General features: G+C 35.8%; 2 protein-coding genes across 2 annotated transcripts; both read right to left on the reverse strand.

Moving 5' to 3' along the window:
* Window positions 1–547: 547 nt before the first annotated feature.
* LOC124403407 (succinate receptor 1-like) lies at window positions 548–6104 on the reverse strand. Its single transcript, XM_046877126.1, has 2 exons — window positions 6060–6104; window positions 548–1480 (listed from the first exon to the last, which is right to left on the reverse strand). The coding sequence occupies exons 1-2, from the start codon at window positions 6102–6104 to the stop codon at window positions 548–550; spliced, it is 978 nt and encodes a 325-aa protein (XP_046733082.1).
* Window positions 6105–17644: 11540 nt separating this feature from the next.
* LOC124403408 (succinate receptor 1-like) lies at window positions 17645–21731 on the reverse strand. Its single transcript, XM_046877128.1, has 2 exons — window positions 21699–21731; window positions 17645–18577 (listed from the first exon to the last, which is right to left on the reverse strand). Exons 1-2 carry the CDS (start codon window positions 21729–21731, stop codon window positions 17645–17647), a joined length of 966 nt encoding a protein of 321 aa, XP_046733084.1.
* Window positions 21732–22115: the final 384 nt, after the last annotated feature.

The raw sequence follows: 22115 nt of genomic DNA on the forward strand, positions 1-22115 counted from the left end.
TGTTGCACAGTACGGTACATACAAATGAATTATAAATGTTCTGATGTTATATATTAATTTAATTATTATTGCACTATTGCAGGATTTCACTGAAATAGAAACTCTATAATACAAAATTATATCGAAGAAATTACCATTTTATTCATACATACAGTATTCAGTAATAACAACAGACATTCTAGTGAAATAATAGTATTTTACTGCTAAGACAATAGCGCCCCCTAAAGGAACATATCCACAAAAAATCGTATTTTACAATTCCCTATTTTATTTTTTATTTTTTCACCAATTACTAGAATTTTTTTTAAATAAGTTACAGAATATAGCAATATATAGCAAATAAACTGCTCACAAATTACCATCACCGAGTAAATATCTCTCCAGAAGAGTCCTAGACAGGTCAATCCATCTATGTCAAGGTGTATTAAAATGTTTTAGGCATTTTTCTGAGACAATGTATGCGGGATTCATTTAATCTCTCAGCTATCTGTAAATAAATGTACACAAATGTTAGTGCTGTTAATGCCTGATAGGTCAGACAGGTTGCTTATGGTTTGTTCATTAATATCCTTTTCACTTGCCTCCACTTGTCCTGCAGTGCTTCTTTAAAGCTGTCTGTCATAAGGAAGTAAAACACAGGGTTGACGGCACTGTGAGCATACGCAATTGGCCTTGATACTATGAAAACCGCATTGATGTAGTCTACAACGCATGGAGACAATTTTAATTCAGGAATCCGTGACACGATACGAACAATCCTCATTACATGAATGGGTGTGTACAAAACTAAAAACATGATTGCCGCTGACCTCACAATTCTTACTGGTCTTTGGAAGGATGTGCCGCGCATCTCCTGTCTTTTCCTGAGTACAGCAACCATTCTTTGGGATGATAGAAACAAAGCGGTCAGGGGCACCACATATCCACTTATGGTGAGCACTATGCTGTAGATCAGAGTAACTCTGGCCACTCCCAGGCTCGCAAAATCACGACACACAGTCCAACCATTTTCCTCCAAGTCCTGCATAATGAAGACAATGAGGGGAGCAATTTGAGCATTCACCCAGATCCAGTTCAGGATGGTGATGCATAATGCTGCCTTGAGACTCAACAGGATGTGTTCTCGCTGTGGGTGACACAGCAACAAGACCCGGTCCACACTTACCCACATCATGAAAAGGATGCTAGAGTACAAGTTCACATGAAGGATGTAGCGATTAATCACACACAGTGAAGAATTGAATTTCTTCTGGTTGAAAGCATAGTTATATGACAGCTCGGGTAAAGTGCACAGGAAGATCAGATCAGACAGAGACAAACTAAACAGGTACACATTTGTGGACTTCCAAGCAGGGAGGCAAAATATATAGCCTAGGACCACCACAAGGTTTCCAATGAAGCCAATTGAAAATTCCAGACCGTACATTGGTGAGAGGTAATATTTCTCTAATATTGGAGTGAGGAAACTGGAACAGTTGTCCTGCAGACACAAAGATAATTGTTTGTTGTATAAACATATATTTAAAGTACATTAAAGGTTTGTAAATTCATGTTTATGCAGGTGTAAACTGCTAGACAATGCATGAAGTTTTTTTGTAGTTCTATTTCTATTTTTGTGGGAATACATTTGTGCAATGGTTTTTAAATCCATTTTGGCCAAATTAGACATACAATATATTACCATAAGGGATAAGATTTTTCCTTGTTAAAGAGCAACCCTAAAAATTATTAAGTGTATGTTAACAATGTATGTGCATATTCATATGTATAAACTGCATTTCATATTTATATGTATAAACTGCATTTCATTCGCACACATAAGCAAAGGATAAAATTAACATTTCGTATTGTCACATGTAGTTCCATAATTAATATCATGACATTCATTAAATGCTTTTAATTAGATCTGCTCTGAAATGACTCTTTTAAAATAATATAAAAATAAAAAATATATAAATAAAACTAAATATTCAGATACTTTCAGGTGTATCGGCTTTAATCATCTTTAATCTTTCAATCCTGGTTAGTTGTAATATGATAAGATCTGATTAGCTATATACAATTTATGCAATGACCTATAAGTCATCTTTTCCATTATTTAGAATACAAAGTGGGAATTTGGGATGTTTTGATTAATATATAGTTTGAATTTATTTAAAAAATTCGTTCAAATCTAGAATTAAAAAGATTTTAAAAGTTTTAAACTTTACTTTTACTTTACTTTAAACTTTAAGTTGAGTGAGTGTTTAAAGAAAGAGTAGACTCATTAAGTTCACAGACATTAAGAATACAAATGTGCATTTATAGCTAAATATCCTCAATTACAATATCACATTAAAACACTGAATATATACTGAATAATATAGAAAACATAATTGCTTTTTATAATTGTAAGTGATTTATTCTTTGCAACTAAAATTAACATGAATTCTTTATGTAAAATATGAATCATGTTATTACAAAAACTGCATGTTGCAAAGCACACGCTTAAATTTCAAAGCAGAGCTCTTGAGTAATGTATTTATCAAAACGTAATCCTTTTTCACATTTGTGCCATTATAACACCTCTGGCAATGATCACAAAGATCTGTGGTATAATGGAATAGACTTAGTCAGAGTTTATGTCAGACAAGATTTATAATACAAGATTATAATTCATTATATGCATAGTTATTTGAAAAAAACTGAATTGACAAAATTGGTGGCATTTCATTTTCAATATATTTTGTAAATAATCTGATACATAAAATATAGTTTGGCTTAACAAAAAGAGATTTAAGAAACACTGTATAGTTTTTCTATTTGATGAACTCTTCTGTTCTGTTCTGTTCTATTCTATGTCAAATCCTACAACAATCCTACAACAGAATCACTATAATTTTCACTATCAGAAAAGACTGAAAAAGACTCAAACTCAAAAAAGTACAATAGCAGTAAAGTATTTTGCAGCACTAATTTAACCTTTACTTTTTTCTTATTCTACTTTATCAATTTTATTGAGTATAAGTATTTATGGTACTTGGAAAACAAATATGCATTAAGACAAAAAAAAATTATAGTCCATTTTATGCATTCTTCCTTAAAATTCTGAATAAACAAATTTGGTAATACTTCAAGTAATTTTCAATGGCTAGACACTTAAAGAACCTTAGGTTAACCCTCTGGTGAACCCTTATACCTTCTTTATTGAAACACACAATAGAATGTTTCAAGTAAACCCCTTTTTTGTTTAAAATACAAGTCTTAATTATCCAATATAAAAGAAGTAACCATGGAACTTAATAAAAATGCATTCAAAATGAACCAATGCTACAGGTATATAAAATCACTAATAACTGATACATTAGCCAATAAACATTAATCTATAATACATACCTGTCCTCATTTTTTAAACAATAAACTAAACTTATACTTGCTGTGCATATAAAGACGTCTTATAATATTAGACTCTTTGCAGGTAAAAGAATCTGATGGCAAAAGAATCATTTTTAGCAGTTGTGGTAAACATTAAAACATATTTACACATAGGAAAGATTTTCTAAATACAAGTATGTATATGTGAATAATACTTACCATTATGCTGTTTGGTCTGCAGGCTTTGGTAGTGTAAAGTCAGCTTTTCAGGGTCCCTTATTCCAAAAATCACTGCACCGCCCATTTGTAGCACATCATCATTTAGTGTAAAGTGTACACTGTATTTATTTGGTATTTTTCAAACCAGAGATCTGATGCAATGACACTCTGATGCAATCTGATGCAATGATCACTTTGTTGCTTTTCTTCGTTCTTTCTCTGCCTCTGTGTACATCTTTCAATCTTGTTTATATGCTTATTAGCATTTCTGATACATTCGTAGTGGTGCAGATTAGGGGGGTATTAAGTTTTGTGAACTCAGTTTTGATGGCTTTGATGTGTTTTGTACAGGTTTATCACACCTAAACTACCATTGATCATTGTGGCTTAATGCCTGATGTGACCTAACAATGGGTTTAACATCTTCAAATGTCACAAATAACCTTGTCAGTTGTATATACATGTTTACCAGTTAGGTTCCTCTTGTGTTTTTAGTAACTGTAGAAGAATAGTAAAACCAATTTAGAACATAAAACTTTTGATGATGGTTCCACCTCCATGTGTACTGCTTTTTGTTATAGTTTTGGGTGTCAGAAATGCTTTTTTTTATGTATATTCATATAGTAGGAAGAAAGATATTGGAGAAAAGTTTGAAAACAATTGAAAACATTTGACCTTGCTGTGACCTTGGCCCTGTTAGGATCAGTTACAAAACGGAAAAAGATTTATCTACTGGTTACAATGATAGGTAAATATGCATTTTACAAACACTCAACCAATTTTAAATCTCAGACAAAAGTCTGACTTCCTGGATGCTCTCTGGTAGTCTAGACATTTTTGGTTAAATTTACCACTGTGTCATAGCAATGGCTTTGTAAACTTTTCCAAACTGACATATATTAGCATAGTGTTTGTTCAGATCTTTTGTCAACTTCACATTGCTAAATAATTTCCAATTATATATTACATTTGTTTAAATCGATGTTTGTTCTTTCAATAAATGTTATGATATTTAAAATATATCTGATATCTTGGGTGAAATTCCAATTGTAGATTTGTTTTCTGGACAAAGATTTTTAATATGAGACTTTATTACAATTGTAGGTAGTCACAGAGAAGGCTATTGTAAAATACAACATATATAAATTAAGTGAAAAACAAACAGAATTGCTTTTAGGGACAGTTTCCAATCCTTTGATTTCTGAATTTCTAAACTCTGCCACCTCCTGTCTTTTAGTCAATTCCACTGTCTCTAATCCATACAACATAGCAGGTCTCACCACAGTCCTATAAACTTTACCTATCACTCTTGCAGATACCCTTCTATCACAAATCACACCTGCACTATTTTCTTCATTTCTCTAACACACTCTCAATTACTTTGCTTTGTTGACCCCAGGTACCTAAACTCATTCAACTTCTCCACCTCTTCTTCCTTTAACCGCACCACTCCACTGCCCTCCCCCTCATTAACACATGTACTTTGTCTTTCTTCTACTGACTTTCATTCTCCTTCTCTCAAGCGCATACCTCCACCTCTTCTTCTCAACCTGCTCTCTACTCTACCACAAATCACAATATCATTCGTAAACATCACAGTCCATGGAGATTCCTGTCTGACCTCGTCTGTCAACCTGTCCATCACCACTACAAACAGGAAAGGGCTCAGAGCTGATACTTGATGCAGTCCCACCCCCACCTTGAACCAGTATGTTGTTCCTACTGCACACTGTCACATTGTACTCATACATGTCCTGCACCACCTTTACATACTTCTCTGCCAAACCTGACTTCCTCAAACAATATCATAACTCCTCGCTCGACACCCTGTAGTATGCTGATCCACAAACACACAATGAAACTCCTTCTAAACTTCTCTATTCTTCTCCATCAACAATCTCGAAGCAAATATTGCATCCTTGGTGCTCTTCCTCAGCATAAAACCATACTGTTGCTTACAGATGGTTAACTTTTCTCTCCACCTGGCTTCCACTACTCTTTCCCATAACTTCATGGTGTGACTAATCAACTTTATTTCCCTGTAGTTACTGCAGGTCTGCACTTCTCTCTTATTCTTAACAACCAGTACCAGCACACTCCTTCTCCATTCCTCAGGCATCCTCTCTCCTTCCAAAAACATGTTAAATCTTGTTGAAAACTCCACTGCCATCTCTTCCTTCTCTCTCTCTCTCAGTTGCTTAAAATACTCCCTTCACCTTCTAAACACACTCTCCTCACTAGTTAACACATTTCCATCTGCATCCTTTATTGCTCTAACTTGTAGCACATCCTTTCCAGCTCGGTCCCTCCGCCTAGCCAATCGGTACAAATTATTTTCTCCTTCCTTAGTGTTCAACTTCTCATACAGCTTTTCATATATTTTTTCCTTTGCTTTTACCACATCCCTCTTCACCTGCTGCCGCATCTCCTTGTACTCCTGCCTACTTTTCTCATTTCTCTGCCGATCCCGAATCTGTTTCACAAACCTCTTTGTCTATATACTTTCCTGCACCTCCTATTTCCACCACCATGTCTTTTTAACTTCCTTTCTCTTTTCAGATCTCACACCAAGTACCTACCTAGCAGTCTCTCATCACTACAGCCATCCTACAGACCACCATCTGATGCTGTTTAGCTACACTGTCCCCTGCCAACACCTATGCCAACACCAGTCTCTAATTCCTTTTAGGTTGCATCTTCAGCATAGAACATAGTCCTCATGTGTGCACCTTCCTCCACTCTTATATTTCACCCTATGCTCCTCCTTCTTCTTAAAATAAGTGTTTACCACTGCCATTTCCATACTTTTAGCAAAATCTACCCTCATCTGTCTTTCCACATTCCTTTTCTTAAAGTCATACCTACCCATCACCTCCTCATCACCTCCTCATCACCTCTGTTCCCTTCACCAACATGGCCATTGAAGTCTGCCCCAATCACCAATCTTTCATTCCTTCTTTTCATTCCTTCTACCTCTTCATCTAACCCGCTTGCGGAGCATAATCACTGATAACATTTATTATCACCAAACATCCAGCTTTACGTTCATCACCTATCAGAAACTCTCTTCACCTTCACTACACTCTTACTGTACTCTTCCTTCAGAATCACCCCTACACCATTTCTCTTTCCATTCACACTATGATAGAACAGTTTAAACCCACCTCCAATGTTTCTGGCCTTACTCCTTTTCCACTTGGTCTCCTGAACACACAACATATCTACCTTTCTCCTCTCCATCATATCAGCTACCTCTCTCCCTTTACCAGTCTGAGTACCAACATTTGAAGTACCAACCCTAACCTCTACTCTCCTACACTTCTCCTTTTCCTGATATCTCTGTAGACATATTCATCCTCTCCTTCTCCTCCTTTGGCCAACAGTAGTTTAATTTCCACCGGTACCCTGCTGGGTAACAATACCTATGGCAGTCATTGGTAACAAGGGCTTCAACCGATCCAGTATAAAATTATGGTTTGTGATTCGCATAATTGATTCACATGGTTAACGCTGGATGCCCTACCAAACACAACCCTTCCCATTTATCTGGGCTTCGGACTGGCACTAAGCGTGCACTGGCTTGTGCAATCCTAATAGCTGGGTTACACAATGCAATTTCCTATTAGCCATAATTCATATATAATGTATGTATGTCCATATTGACATTATGTCTATCTAATCCACAATTTAAATTTACAAGTTAAAATGTAATTTCTTATATTTGCAAATCCTTTTTTTAATCCTCAGATAAAAAAATATGCACACTGGCAAACATTAAATGTTTCCCTGGCAAATCTTTCATGGATATCATATTTGCTCAGTCTATTTCTAATTGTGACTTATGAACATTGGTTTTTAGATGTTTGGGTTGTTAAATGTAATCCTGGGTGAGTCTTCAGTGGGTTGGTGAAGAAATATTTTGGTAGACTGGCCAATTCCCACATTACTGGGAAAAATCACCACTGTTCCAAGTTTTCCCCATTAGGAGATGATGGCTTTCACTGTCATGTACTGGAAACAAGACAACAAGACCTTGGAAAGCATTCCAGCTATATGAGCACATGAATACAACAAAGAATTCTTCATTTTTTTGTGTTTTTGACAAAATCTAATTTTGATGGCATCTGTTAATGTGCTTAAACAAGTGATTGGAAATAAGTTCTGGTATGTCAAGATTGTTATTGTGTTGACTATGGTGGAATAGGCAATTAACCTGGCACACCTGTTGCTTATTTTTGTGGCTTATATTAACAAGCTGTTCTATCTCGCTTAGGGAGCTGGTCTGGAGTGTATTGTGTGTGTGTGTGTGTGTGTGTGTGTGTGTGTGTGTGTGTGTGTGTGTGTGTGTGTGTGTGTGTGTGTGTGTGTGTGTGTGTGTGTGTGTGTGTGTGTAAAACTTTTGGGTTAATAAAGTTGAGACAAATCATATTGCATGACCTTGATATGTTTACTGGGCTACATCTAAAAATCATAGTCAATAGGCAATAACTTGCAGAAAGGCTCACAACAGGAAAATCCATAATTGCAAATCTGCTGTCAAAACCTGTCAAAGATCAGCAAACCTATAAATCAAATAAGGAACTAGGCAAGCAATAAACAATAAACAATATCAATAAACAAAGTGGAAAAAGATGGGAACAAGTAATTTGGTAATAAGACTCAACTTTAAAGAACATAAAACCTTTACAATGGAACAAAGAAACAGGCCGTTTTTAAATACAACAACTAATCAGAAGCCACCCAAAGAAAATAAAAACAATAAAGACATGTTAGGGCGATAACAAAAAGACAGGACAAGGTTGCAAAATGACTAGAATCAGAACAAAACGGGCGGTGCTAAAAATCTAAACCTCATGAAAGAGGTATTATATGACTGTGAATGTGTTTGTCAGAGTGTGTACTTAAGAAAGCAACATTCACTGAAAGGTAGCCACACTGTAATCCCTTGCTGTGGCATGAAAGAAAAATAAAAGCTCCCTGAGTCTGCTATCTGCTATGTTCTTGAGTTTTGTCTGCAATCCATCTGAAGAATAAAGTGTTCCAGACAGGCCACCCAAGAGCCAGATGGATTATGCATCTGCACAGAGAGCTATGATCAAGAAGGCCAAACTGTCACCAGAGTAATATAATCACTCAATTTTATCAAAGCTATTAGAGAAGCAGAGGATCAGCTGTTTCTGTATACCCAGTGACTTCTCCTGTAAAATTCCTCTAAACACTGGTGGAGACTGAACCCAGCCCATCCTAAAGAAACTCTAAACTACCAGCCAAAAACACTGTCAGGTGCTACCTACCTGACTTGTTGAACAAAGCTGTCCGACACATGTCTGTGGGCATGTCATGGTGAACCCTCCTGCTTACATCTATACCTCATCCACACATCAGATAGAACTAACTTTAAACCTCTCCCCACCCCAAGTAAACTGACTTCAACTTATCCTCTCCCCAGAGTACAATGTAGGCCCAGAAAGATGTAATTCATGCATGTTTGTTTCGGTTGCAGGGAACACAGTGAGCATCCAATGAAAGATGTGAATCAGCTGCTGACTATGTGGTTTTTCACACAGACAAGGGAAACAAATATACCACCTTAATCTCGTCTGGCAACAACAATGGGAAAGACAGAAGAGTGGGAACTTGCACGTTCAAAAAACAGCTGATTACAGCTGAATTTGCGTAGCTTTGTAAAAAGGTCTTTCTATAATCAATCTGGTTATACTGTAACAATGTGTCACCCCATGTGTCCTTGGAGTTGTAGGCATGTTTTAAAAATTGTTGGATTGGGTGTTATAAAATCATGTATCCTGAACTTTGAGGGCTGCAAACGGTGCCAGTTGTAATTGTACATGCCACTTTCTATGTGGGCCCTCTGCTTAATCCCACTAACATTTTACTTAGGCTATAGCCACAATTTTCATATAAAAACGCTTTACATCCACATTATCGTGTTTAATAATTACACAAAAGTCACTAATCCACACTGAAACGTCTGAAAATGCTTACGTCTCTATACTGCAAATGAGTAAAACGTAAGATGCTTCAACCTGCGACATTTCTGCTTGGGTTTTTATTAACTTTGCGGTTCTTTGAAAATTTGTGACAATGTCAATAAAAGGCACTGTCAAATGTATAAAAAAAGCGGCATCGTTTTCAAAAAGCCTCCATTTTAACAGTCCACACTGTGATGCGAAAATGCCATTTTCACATTTATCCACTTTGGAGAGTGTTTTCAAAAAGCTACATTAGCTGTGACTGAAAACGGCATCTCAGTGTGATTTAATGGCCAAACCAGTGTTTTCAAATGAAAATGTATTCGTGTGGAAATGGCCTTACTGTGGAGTTACCATCTGGTCATCTCCACATCTTCAAATCTATTTCTTATGGCAGACATTCTGTCAGACCACAAAACCTCTGTAGTGGCTGCACTGTATGAAGGCTACCAAAACATCACTTGTCAGTATCCAGCATTACAGCCATGTAAGTTAAATCTGTTTGTAGATGTTTTTTTTCCTGTATTTTTTTTCTGTCCTATCAGGGAGGAGGAGTCAGTTTTAGGCCAAATGACTCACTAGCCTGTGTGCAGCAGGTGGGGGGTGTGGTTGAGCAGGAACCTGCATTGGGAGTTTGGGGCAATTAACATGGCACACCTGTTGATCATGTTTTTTCATGGCTTATAATAGCAATTTCTCTCTCTCTCTCTCTCTCTCTCTCTCTCTCTCTCTCTATCTATCTGTCTCTGTGAGTTGGCCTGCTGTGTGCGTCAGCACATGAGCTCAATGTAGTCACAGCAGCCAAGCCTGGGGTTCTCTGTGTTTTCTTTTTTTCTTCTAGACAGTTAGCAAAAAATACATACTCATGGAAAATATATTTTGATTTTTTTGTCTCCACTTCCAATAAAGGAAGCATAGTTTTTTCTGCCATCACTGTCTAGTTTGGTGCAGCTTTTTTTTTTTAGATAAAATAGAACACACAAAAAAAATCACGCAAATAAGGACACGTGTCTTCTATATATGTCTTTTAATATGTCTTTTAAATAAGCCTTTCAAGCTGCACTGGAGATTTCCCGTTACTGTACACAGTTCAGGACCTATTTAGTACAATCACAGAAAACCTTTATGACATCACCTCAATTAAAGTTAACCAAAGTGCTATAGTTGCTACACACATTATGATGAACTTCTTTTTTCTTCAGCTTCTCCCATTAGGGGCCGCCACAGCGGATCATCCGTCTTCACACCCCCCCTGTCCTTCACATCTGCCTCTTTCAAACCAATTACCTGCATGCAACATACCTCCTCCTTAGCCTTCCTCTTTTCCTCCTTACTGGTGGCTCCATCCTCAGCATTCTCCTATCCCTTCTCTGCACATGTCCAAACCATCTCGATCTAGCCTCCCTACCTTGTCTCAAAAACATCCTGCAACGTTCCTCTAATAAACTTGTTTCTAATCCTCTCCATCTTTTTCATTCCCAATTAAAATCTCAGCATCTTCAGCTCTGCTACCTTCAGCTCCAGATGCTTTAAAGGTACCTAAACTCATGCTTCAACGGTACCTAAACTCATCTACCTTCACCACCTCTTCTCCCTGCAACCACACCACTCCTCTGCCGTCCCTTTTATTCACACACATGTGCTCTGTCTTACTCCTACTGACTTTCATTCCCCTTCTTTCCAGCATGTACCTCCACCTCATCAGGATCTTCTCAACCTGCTCCCTTCTCTCATCAAAAATAACAACATAATCCACAAACATCATAGTCCATGGAGACTCCTGTCTGACCTCTTCCATGAACCTGTCTATCACCACTGCAAACAGGAAAGGGCTCAGAGCCGATCCTTGATGCAGTCCAACCTCCACTTTGAACCAGTTTGTCGTTCCTATTGCACACCTCCCTGCTGTCAGACAGACACTACAGAAGTAATAAGGGGAACAGACCAAGGAGAATGTTTATGGTTGTGGTGAGGGAAGACATGCAGATAGTTGGTTTGAAAGAGGCAGATGTAGAGGACAGAGTAGTATGGAGACCCACTGTGTCAACCACTAACAGGAGCAGCCAAAAGAAGAAGAAGAAGAATTGTATTTCTGGTTCCTGCTCTTCTTGATACTTCTATATTTTATTATACGTCATTGTATTTGTAGTATTAGTTTTAGTATTTTCTATCTATCTATCTATCTATCTATCTATCTATCTATCTATCTATCTATCTATCTATCTATCTATCTATGTTTGATCATTTATGTTTCATTAATTTAGCAGCCTGCTTAAGGTTTTGAGCATCATATTATAGAAATGGCAAATATAATAAGATCTTATTATAACGAAATAACCTAATGCCACTTTTCAGTACACGTTTTCGACTTCTCGACTTCCACATTTCAATATTGAATTACATTTTAATCTAAAATAAGCTGTTTAAAACATTATTATTTAGAATGAGTAAATGGAAAATAGTAATTGTGAATACAAGGTTTCATTTAAAATTTTCTCTTAAAGTAATGGAACGACAAGGACAAATCATGCTGTAAACTGAAGACATTTGGCTTTAGGGTCAGAAGGTCAACATAAGATCATAAACCAAATGTCATCTTATTTTCATTTAGGGCACCTGTTCAATATTTTTTTGAATTTTTTTTGTTAAGCTCTAGGTTTTACATTTGTGCATTTGCTGTTAAGAAAAACCTATAAATAGAAAAAAAAACTATTTACTGACTAAAACTTAAATCATGTGCTATACAGTTGCATAAAATGAGGGGTTCCATCAACAAAGTTTCTAGGTTATAAGTTCACATCTAAAAATAAATAACAAGAATGAATTATAGATGGGACTAAAGACTAATGTAATGTTATGTAATGACTAATGTTAGATCAAGTATTTAGGAAAGTTTTCTAAAATCATTTGGGGTTTCTTGCTATATTGTTTAGTATACATATTCTTTAAAATTCTATTATTTTTACCTTATTTTTTACATATATTTTATCACTAAACTGACTTACTTGACAATCTAAAAAAAAAAACTAACCAGCAAAGAAGTTTGAACAGGTCATGTTTTCCATGTTACAATATTCTTGACAGACTCTCTAAGGACCTCAGTGCTCTGTTTTGGTGTTCTACCTTTTCCAGTGCCATGACTAAAGCCTCTGCTTCTGGACATAAGAGCTAGTCATTAATGAGTAAGCATTTCCATGGTTTTTAATTTATGTATAAGAAGAAATAAAAATTGACAGTTAGAAGTGAAGTCAGAAATGACAGGACAAGTGGGTAAAATGTCAAATTTGTGAAAGGTCATCAATATCAACATCTATTTTTTCTGTTTCTTATTATTAAGTTAATTTTAATTATATGATTTATTTAATCATATTACACTTTATTGTAACTAAAGCAAGGTGACCTCCCCAGCAAAGCTCCATGCTCCTGAAGGCAGCTGATAGCACACCATCACAAGACCTACTCATGCCTTAGGCCAATGGTGCAGCCTCCCAAGTCTATAGGCAGATGATGTAGCCTGACAAGTCCTGCTCCTGCTATAGGCTGATGGTGTAGTAGGTTATTGAATGACCTCCAAATTCATGCTTACAACTAAGGTAAATAGAACAGCCTTCCAAGATTTGTTCTTGCCACCTAAACATACAGCTTGTCTCAGTCTGGTCACATAACTCCTCAGAGCTAGACTCCACTTTTAACGGAGCTTCTCGCCAAGCTGCCCCAGGTCTGACTCCAAGCCTCAACCTAAGCAGCCCACAGGGGCTGGATTGCTGAGGAGGTGGTGCCCCAAGGCAGTTATAATACCTCCAATAATAGTGACTTAAAGGAGTTGGAGGGGCTATGTCAGGCATATCTCCTCTGCACCCAGCACTGCTTGCAAAAGTGTATGTCACCTAAAAGTGCTATGGCACACTTACAGGTACATGTGTTTTTGTTTTGGTTTCTATATCATTGTTATTGGCTGTTTGTCTCACATGTCCTTATTGCTAACACCTTCCTAAGCTCTCCAGACCTGCCTGATCCATTCTGCACTGAGGAGGTCCTTATCAGTTGGAAACTATTTGCTGCTGCTGAAGATTGCTTTACATGGACAGCAAAACACTTGAGATTTCTGTGGATAGTACTACTTGTAAACCACAAATAAGACTTTGGATTGCATCTTTACCGGTAAACAGTTAAATAATGAGACTATAATGAATTAATATCTGGTGTTAGCCAGATGCGGATTGGGTCCTTTTGGAATTTGGTACCTCTCAAAGTTATTTTCTCATATTGTCTCAGGGAGCCTTTCCTTGTTACCATTACCTCTGGCTTGCTTATTAGGTACTAACACTATAATGTCAAATATATCATATTTGGAACATGTTTCTGAGACCTCTGCACCATTATTAATACTTTCCTCAAAAACCTGCTGTATACAATCTGAGACTTGTCTTCCTGCCCTCTTCCAATATGGCTGTATAGTTTGTGCTGTTACTGATTTTTTTATATGAATAATAGCAACTAAAAGCAACTAATAATTAATTGATATATTATATAGTAAAATCATGTTGAAAATATGTGAATGCTTAGTCATCACTGTATTGCATTTCATGGTGCCACAATGCAAAATACAAAGTTTTATTATTTATTAAACTAATTAAAAATTAAAATGTCTTCTTAAAATTTGTTTTAACTCATTCCATACTAGTGGAAATTAAATATTTATAAGGGATTTTTGTACATCCAACCTAATGTTGTAGCTGGCTAATATTTATCTTTTGTCTTCATCAGTGTTTAGTAAAACAATTAAATGATTATCAGAATCCATGTTATATTTACCAAATCAGAAAAGAAATTCAGAACACACAAACATAAGTTTTTTGTATGTATTTTCAGATTTAAAAACAATACATCAGCATGTCATTAGCATGCTTATGGGGGGCAATTCAAGTGACTTAAAGCAGTTAGGGGAAGATGAGGATGATGATGATGATGATGATGATGAGGAAGAGTGAACATTCCAAATAATCAATCTTTGTTTATGTTATAAAATAAACATTGTTGTGGTCGGTAAATTGCCAGAAATGCCCAATGTATCAAATATATATTCTTTAAAAAAAAAATCACATTTATAAATGGTAATCAATATATTTTTTTGTTTAAAGACCCAGTAAACTCTTTAATTTCCAAAAAGTATTTAATTTTCTGTCAATTATTTCAGATGTTCACAGGGTTAATAGAGGGATATATTTATAGAGACACATTTATACATTCAAATATTTTTCCTGTAAATCTGCTTTGTAACAATGTCCATGGTCCAAATCTGAATTGGATTTCTAGTCATGCTTTTGACTAGTTCATGTATATATAACTTCCTTTGTTCATAATATAGTATTGTTCAATGTTTGCTGCCTGTCTTTGTTCCATGTTTGATATCCATGTGTTGATCATGTTTTGGTTTTCTTGTTCTTGTTTGTCCGTAGTTCATGTTGTTTGTTCAAGGCTCATTTTTATTTTAATCTTGCTTTTCAGCGCCTCCCAAACAAAAGAGAATTAAAAAGCTAAATTCCGATTTTTGATGTTGCCTGTGTATTTGTGTGTGCTGCATAATCTGCCATCTTAGCCATTTTTCTTCTGGGTATGACAGTCACTGAAAGAATAAAAAGACATATGTAATCTAGCCATAGTAAAACACAAGTGAGACCCATTACGATTTACCTGCAAGTTCTCCTGCTTAGTCTCTTTTCACAGATGACATTCAAATACACTTCACTACATATATCCCTCCACCCAACTCAGGCCAGGAAACCATCTGCCTGCTTCTGAATGATCCCTTGCAGAGAGAAAACATCTAGGAGGGTGAATATAGCCATACTTTATATGCTAGTGCCAATTATATGTACTCCAACATCCAACAAAGGCTTGGCTTCTGAAAGTGGCAAAGTGCAAGTGCACCACCTAGAGGGCATAGTACCTGCTAGGAGGTCAATGCCTATTATTAAACGTGTAATATATGTGCATATTAAAATCTGTCAATAACTGATAACATAAGATTGGTTTTGTTTGTTTTGTTTTTCACAAAAAACTTTATAAGAAACATAAAGCTCAAAAATACTGCAGGTCCAAAAACAAACTAAATAATTCAAAATTAAAGAGCTACATAAATCAACCAGAAAGTTGAATTAGTTAATATAAACTTAAACAACACTTTTGTATACTTTTTGCAAGTATATGCAACCCAAAGTAAAATATATTCAGTTAACTATTCACTTATAATCCTAATGTAAGTGTGAACTGTACCCACATGACTGCTGAGCAGTTTTAGCTGATGTTCCACTAGATGTGGAAGATGTCCCATGTTTAGTTTGGTTGTGAACATTGTGATTCTGAAGGGCATTAGTAAAGTCAGGTACTGTGAGAGGTGAGGGGGTGTGGGGTGCATTCAGCATTCCAATTCATCCCAGATGTGTTTACTAGAAAAGAAAATCAGTGTTTTCTGTTTAAAAGATCTGTTTAAAATCTCTATAGTAGATCAATCAAGATCTTTCACTTCAACACATGTTAAATATATCTTGTGAGCTGGCTTTGTGCAAACAGAGCATTGTCATCCTGCAACAGGTTTTGGTCTCTTGGGTCTCCAAATTCAAGTCAAGGGAAAATGTAAGGATGCTGCATCCAAAAACATACAATATATTATATAATTATATAATCTATATATCTAAAATGTGACATTTCATGTGTTTGTGAAAACAATCAGAAAGGTCAAGATCAACTGTGGTAAAAAATATAACAATGTTTGCCCTTCAGTTTTTTTTTTTTATTATTAGAGTTTGTTACTTTACTGTGCACAATTCTACTGAAAATGTGAAATATTTGTTAACATGTTTCTGCTCAAAAACTGAAATAAAACAATATAAATAGAATATCCACTTTGAAAATATAATCATACTCAAAAAGCTCCCATTTTATTCAGAATAATTCACTTTAACATTTTATTAGAATAATTGTATTTTTAATGCTGAGACAACAGGTCACAATAACGGAACATGCTTTTATTTTAATGTCATTTTACATGAATATAGTCATTTTTAGCTTTTTGAAAAAAACATAACTTTGTCAAATGGCAGGATTTCTTTAAAATAAGTTACAGAATATAATAAAAAAATAGCATTGTACAAATATCAGAAACTGGTGGACTGTATTGTAAAATTTAATTAAAGCCACTATTAAATTATGGTTAAAAACGTACTTTATAATATGGTTATAATGTGGTAAAAATTGTATGTTGAACAAATGCTTTGTTTCTGATGTTGACACTGTAAATGAAAGGCAAATGTTCAGACCCATTTAATGACCCATGATGTCTGAGCTTAATTGCGGTTTGCAGAAAAGCGTCTATGAATTCACTTTTTTTTTCAACTGCAGGTAGCATGTGAGATGTAATGTAAAGATGATATACATGTATATTTAACTTATGATTTTAGACCTGCCTAAACATCATTATCTTCAGAAAAAAATTATAAACATTAAATAGGCCTACAATTTTGTTTAAAATCTAGCATTTTCGACTGGACAGTGATGTTAAATGCTAATTGTTTTCTTTGGTTTATTGGTTAAAAGCTATTCATATTTTCATTAGATTCAAACAATTTGTATATAATTATATACATAATGTAAGCCTAATATTGTTTGTTAATGTTCACTGCATTTATCACTATATTTATCTGTAGTGTAACTCTGAATATATCTTCTCTTGAAGGTAAGAATATCAATGCAATCAATAATCCATCAATATTATATGAAAGCAACGGCCTTTTGACTGATTAGCCTCGGGCTATTATTAAAATTTTAATGCTGATGAAATTGGTCTCTTCATTGTCCTTGTTTCCACCATCATCAAAACACTAACTATGTATATGTATATGTATATGTATATGTATATGTATATGTACATGTATATGTATATGTATATGTATATTGAATAGGCAATTTCCTGAGACACTTTATGATGGCTTTGTCACTCATTTGTGGTGTATATAAATGTACAGACAGGTCTAAAAGCAAGTCACTTGTCATCAGTGCAGCCTTTGCCTAAAAGGTCATGCTTAATGTGCAGTCATTAGTATCCTTTTTAAGTGCCTCCATTTGTCCTGCAGTGCTTCTTTAAAGCTGTCTGTCATGAGGAAGTAAAACACAGGGTTGATTACACTGTGAAAATATGCAATAGGTCGTGACACGATGTATATCGCATTGATAGTATCTACGATGCACAGTGACAATTTTAGTTCAGGAAGCCTTGATGCGAGACGCATAATCCTCATTATATGGATGGGTGTGTAGAGTACCAGAAACATTAATGTTGCAATCCTCACAATCCTTACTGGCCTTTGAAACTTTGTCTTCCTCATCTCCTCTCTTTTCATTAGTACAGAGACCATCCGTTGTGACGATATAAACAAAGCCACAAGGGGCACCACAAATCCAGTTATAGTCAGGACACTGGTGAAGATCAGATTTACTTTGGGCACTCCGAGGCTTCCAAAATCACGACACACTGTCCAGCCATTTTGCTCCAAATCCTGGATGATTAAGACCATGAGAGGAGCAATTTGAATGGTCACCCAAATCCAGTTCACAATGGTGATGCATAATGCAGCTTTAATAGTCAACAGGACGTGTTCTCGCTGTGGGTGACACAGCAACAAGTACCGGTCCACACTTACCCACATCATGAAAAGAATGCTTGAGTACATGTTTACATTGAGGATGTAGCGATTTATCACACATAGTGAAGAATTAAATTTTTTTAAGTTGAAAGCGTAGTTGTAGGACAGTTCAGGTAAAGTGCAAAAGAAGATGAGATCAGACATAGATAGGTTGAATAGGTACACATTTGTGGATTTCCAAGCAGGAAGGCAAAAGATATATCCTAGGACCACCACTAGGTTTCCTAAAAACCCAATCACAAATTCAAGACCATACATTGGTGAGAGGTAATACTTCTCAAATATTGGAGTGAGGACACTGGAACAGTTATCCTGCAGACAAAAACATTATTGTACATATAATTATTGCAAATAAATAGTTCTATTTTCATGCTAATGCAAGTGCAATTCATAGGTTAACACTAGTGTATTGTTAATTTTGGCTGGGTGTAATCCAATATATTTGCCCCTGGACTCTACTTCTATTTTTGTGGTCATAAAAAAAGCATTGCACTCATTGCATTTAAATTGCTGTAAATACAACATACTTCATTATTATGTAAAAATATAAAGCAACTTATTTTTCGACTACTAAATAACAATGAATATTATAATGTCAGCGCATAAACGTTATTGTAGAGCGTTAAGAAAATAGAAGCTGATTCGATTAGACAGTTTTCAGTATAGTGATCACTGAAACAAAGCCCCTGTTTATATTTGTGCAATGTTAACACCTGCGCTTATGCTTGCGAAAATACGACCTTGTTTTCGAAAGAGAGATCCCGCCATGAAAATAAAGTCCAAATTCTCTGTGGTAAGAGGATGTTGACAGAGATTATATCTCTGCAAGAACTAATTTCACACTGGGGATTTCCCATCACAATAATGAGATTTATTTAGAGCATGAATCCTATTGGCTATTACCTGATGTTTATGTATAAAGAAAAGGTTTAAAAGACCAGGGTTATTACTACTAAACAATTAATGCATCCTCCTCGGTTCATGCTACAGACTGTACATGGTATAACTACTCATGTAAATGTGATATTCTAGTTTTTGTTTAGATAATAAATATCTCTTTAGAGTTTTAATTAGTATTTTATTGTCAAATTTATGGTTTAAATAAAATTATAATTATAAGTCTTATAACATAAGATTATAATCGCTTGACTGAAATAGATTTAGTTAACCTTTCATTTCAAGTATTTTCATACAGATAATCAAACACGGAAAATTGATCAACCCTAATAGATTTAGAGTTGTCCCTCTCTGTCAATGCCTAAAGATACTCAGTCAAATTATAGAAAAAACATTGTTTTGCTCTTAGAAAGGGTGAAAAAATAAGGTTTTTTTTGTAGGGTTTGTAAGCTTTCTGGAAATTGAGAACCTTTAATTATCCAAGAAACTATTATTGAACCCTTCAAGAAACATGTAAAAAGAGTAGATGTTAAAAGTACATTTATATTAACACAAACCAATGTATTAGGTAACATTAGATAACATTTATGCACAGTTCACACAATTTTTAAGAATTAAACTGTAAGCAGAAAGCTACTTATTTTATATAGATAGATAGATAGATAGATAGATAGATAGATAGATAGATAGATAGATAGATAGATAGATAGATAGATAGATAGATAGATAGATAGATATTCTAGTTGTTTCAGTTATAATACTGATAATAACCTTATCAGTAACCTTACTAAAGTAACCACACTACGTTCTCAAAGCATGTAAATGTAGATAATTCTTACCATTGTGCCTTTTGGTCTGATAGCTTTGGGGGTGTGAAATCAGCTTTTCAAGACTCTTATTCCAAAAATCATTGCGCCACCCATTTGTTGCACATCATCATTAAGTGTTAAGTGTACACCGTATTTATTCGGTATTTTTTTTAACTAGAGATCTGATGCGATGAAACACTGATGCAATCTGATGCAATGATCGCTTAGTTGATTTTCGTCTATCTTTCTCTGCCTCTACATCTTTCTTTCACTCCTGTTTAATTGCTTATCATTGTTTAGGTGACCTTTGTAGAGATTGCAAATGTAGAGGTTCAAGGTTTTGAAAAACTCAACATTGTTGATCAGTTTGGAGCTTTTCAAGTGTCTTGTACTATAAGGTTTGATTCCAGGTGTGATTCCAGCTGTGTTGCTCCACCAGGGTGGTTATACTATACAAAAAAGTGTATAAACACTTTTAAAAATGAAAAGTCTCAAATAACCTTTATAGTTTTATATGCAAGTTTTATTGTTTAGACTTCTGTTAAGCTAGAGTTTTTAACGTTTTTTACTATACAAGTAAAACAATGCTAAAACCATTGTTAAAAAAACCTTTTAAGTAAAATTTTAATTTAAATATATTTGCATTGCTTAGTTGCTTGAATATAACATGAAAGAAATCGGGTTTTGGATTAACAAAGCCTGCATCGCCTTTTAGATGCCTTTAGGGCACCAGACTTCAGAGCTGTTTTCTAATTCCTAGAGGGTGCCTGTGATCCTCATGTGGCAAGTCTTTTGTTGCATAAAATACCTCTAGGGCTACAATTATAATAATTTTTACTGCTAATAATTTTTACTTTCTTTTACCTGTAATACTATATAGTTTCATTGTATTAGTAATAATATCAAATCTCCTTCTTTCTTTTTCTTCTTTCGGTTGCTCCCTTTAAGGGTCGCCACAGCAGATCATCCATCTCCATACCTTCCTGTCCTCTACATCTGCCTCTTTCAAACCAACTGCCTGCATGTCTTCCCTCACCACATCCATAAACATCCTCCTTGGCCTTCATCTTTTCCTCCTTTCAGCAGTCTTCTACCAATATACCCCATGTCCCTCCTCTGCACATTTTCAAACCATCTGAAGGGCACCTCCCTCACCTTGTCTCTGAAACATCCTACATGCGCTGTCCCTCTAATAAACTCATTTCTAATCCTGTCCATCCTCATCACTCTCAGCATCTTCGGCTCTGCTACCTTCAGCTCCACATCCTGTCTTTTAGTTAATGCCACTGTCTCGAAACCATACCACATAGCATGTCTCACCACTGTATAAACTTTCCCTTTCACTTTTGCAGATACCTAGCTACACTCTCCCCTGCCAACACCTTACAGTCTCCAATCTCCTTCAGGTTGCATCTCCTACATAGAACATAGTCCACCTGTGTGCACCTTCCTTCACTCATATACATCACCCTATGCTCCTCCTTCTTCTTAAAATACGTATTCACCACTGCCATTTCCATCCTTTTAGCAAAATCTACCACCATCTGCCCTTCCACATTCCTTTCCTTAAGACCATACCTACCATTCACCTCTTTATCACCTCTGTTCCCTTCACCCACATGCCCCTTGAAGTCTGCCCCAATCACCAATTATTCTTTCCTAGGTACACCATCTACCACTTCATCTAACTCACTCCAAAATTTTTCTTTCTCCTCCATCAATCCCACTTGTGGAGCATTGGCACTGATGACAATTATCATCACCCCTTAAACTTCCAGGCCAACAGTAGCCTAATTTCTTACGGTACCCTGTTGGCTAACAATACCTGTGGCGGTCGTTGGTAACCCAGGCCACGACCGATCCGATATGAAATTCTGGTTTGTGATCTGCATATTTGATTTGGCACATGTCTTACAGTGGATGCCCTTCCTAACACCAGTCCAGTCTTCTTCCATTGCTCCCAGATTCATTAACGTTGCTTGTGAATCCAAAGTAAGTGCTGTCGATAGTGGACAGAGATTAGCATGGGAATATTTGCAGATGCCCTTAGACCCAATATCTCATGAGAAAAAAACCTTTCCCACTTTGTTTTGGTCAAACCAAATTCTGGCCCTCATTTTTGGTGTGTTCAGATCACCAGCAAC

The sequence above is a fragment of the Silurus meridionalis genome, chromosome 20, assembly GCF_014805685.1.
Source record: "Silurus meridionalis isolate SWU-2019-XX chromosome 20, ASM1480568v1, whole genome shotgun sequence".
Taxonomy (NCBI): domain Eukaryota; kingdom Metazoa; phylum Chordata; class Actinopteri; order Siluriformes; family Siluridae; genus Silurus; species Silurus meridionalis.

What these genes read in the sequence shown, in the direction of transcription:
- LOC124403408 (XM_046877128.1), bottom strand. Translation starts at nt 21,731, where the DNA reads ATGATAATTGTCATCAGTGCCAATGCTCCACAA. An exon ending in TCAGTGCCAATGCTCCACAA is followed by an intron (nt 18,578 to 21,698) that starts GTGGGATTGATG and finishes TTTTGTCTGCAG; the next exon opens with GATAACTGTTCCAGTGTCCT.
- LOC124403407 (XM_046877126.1), bottom strand. Translation starts at nt 6,104, where the DNA reads ATGGTGGTGGAAATAGGAGGTGCAGGAAAGTATATAGACAAAGAG. An exon ending in GAAAGTATATAGACAAAGAG is followed by an intron (nt 1,481 to 6,059) that starts GTTTGTGAAACA and finishes TTGTGTCTGCAG; the next exon opens with GACAACTGTTCCAGTTTCCT.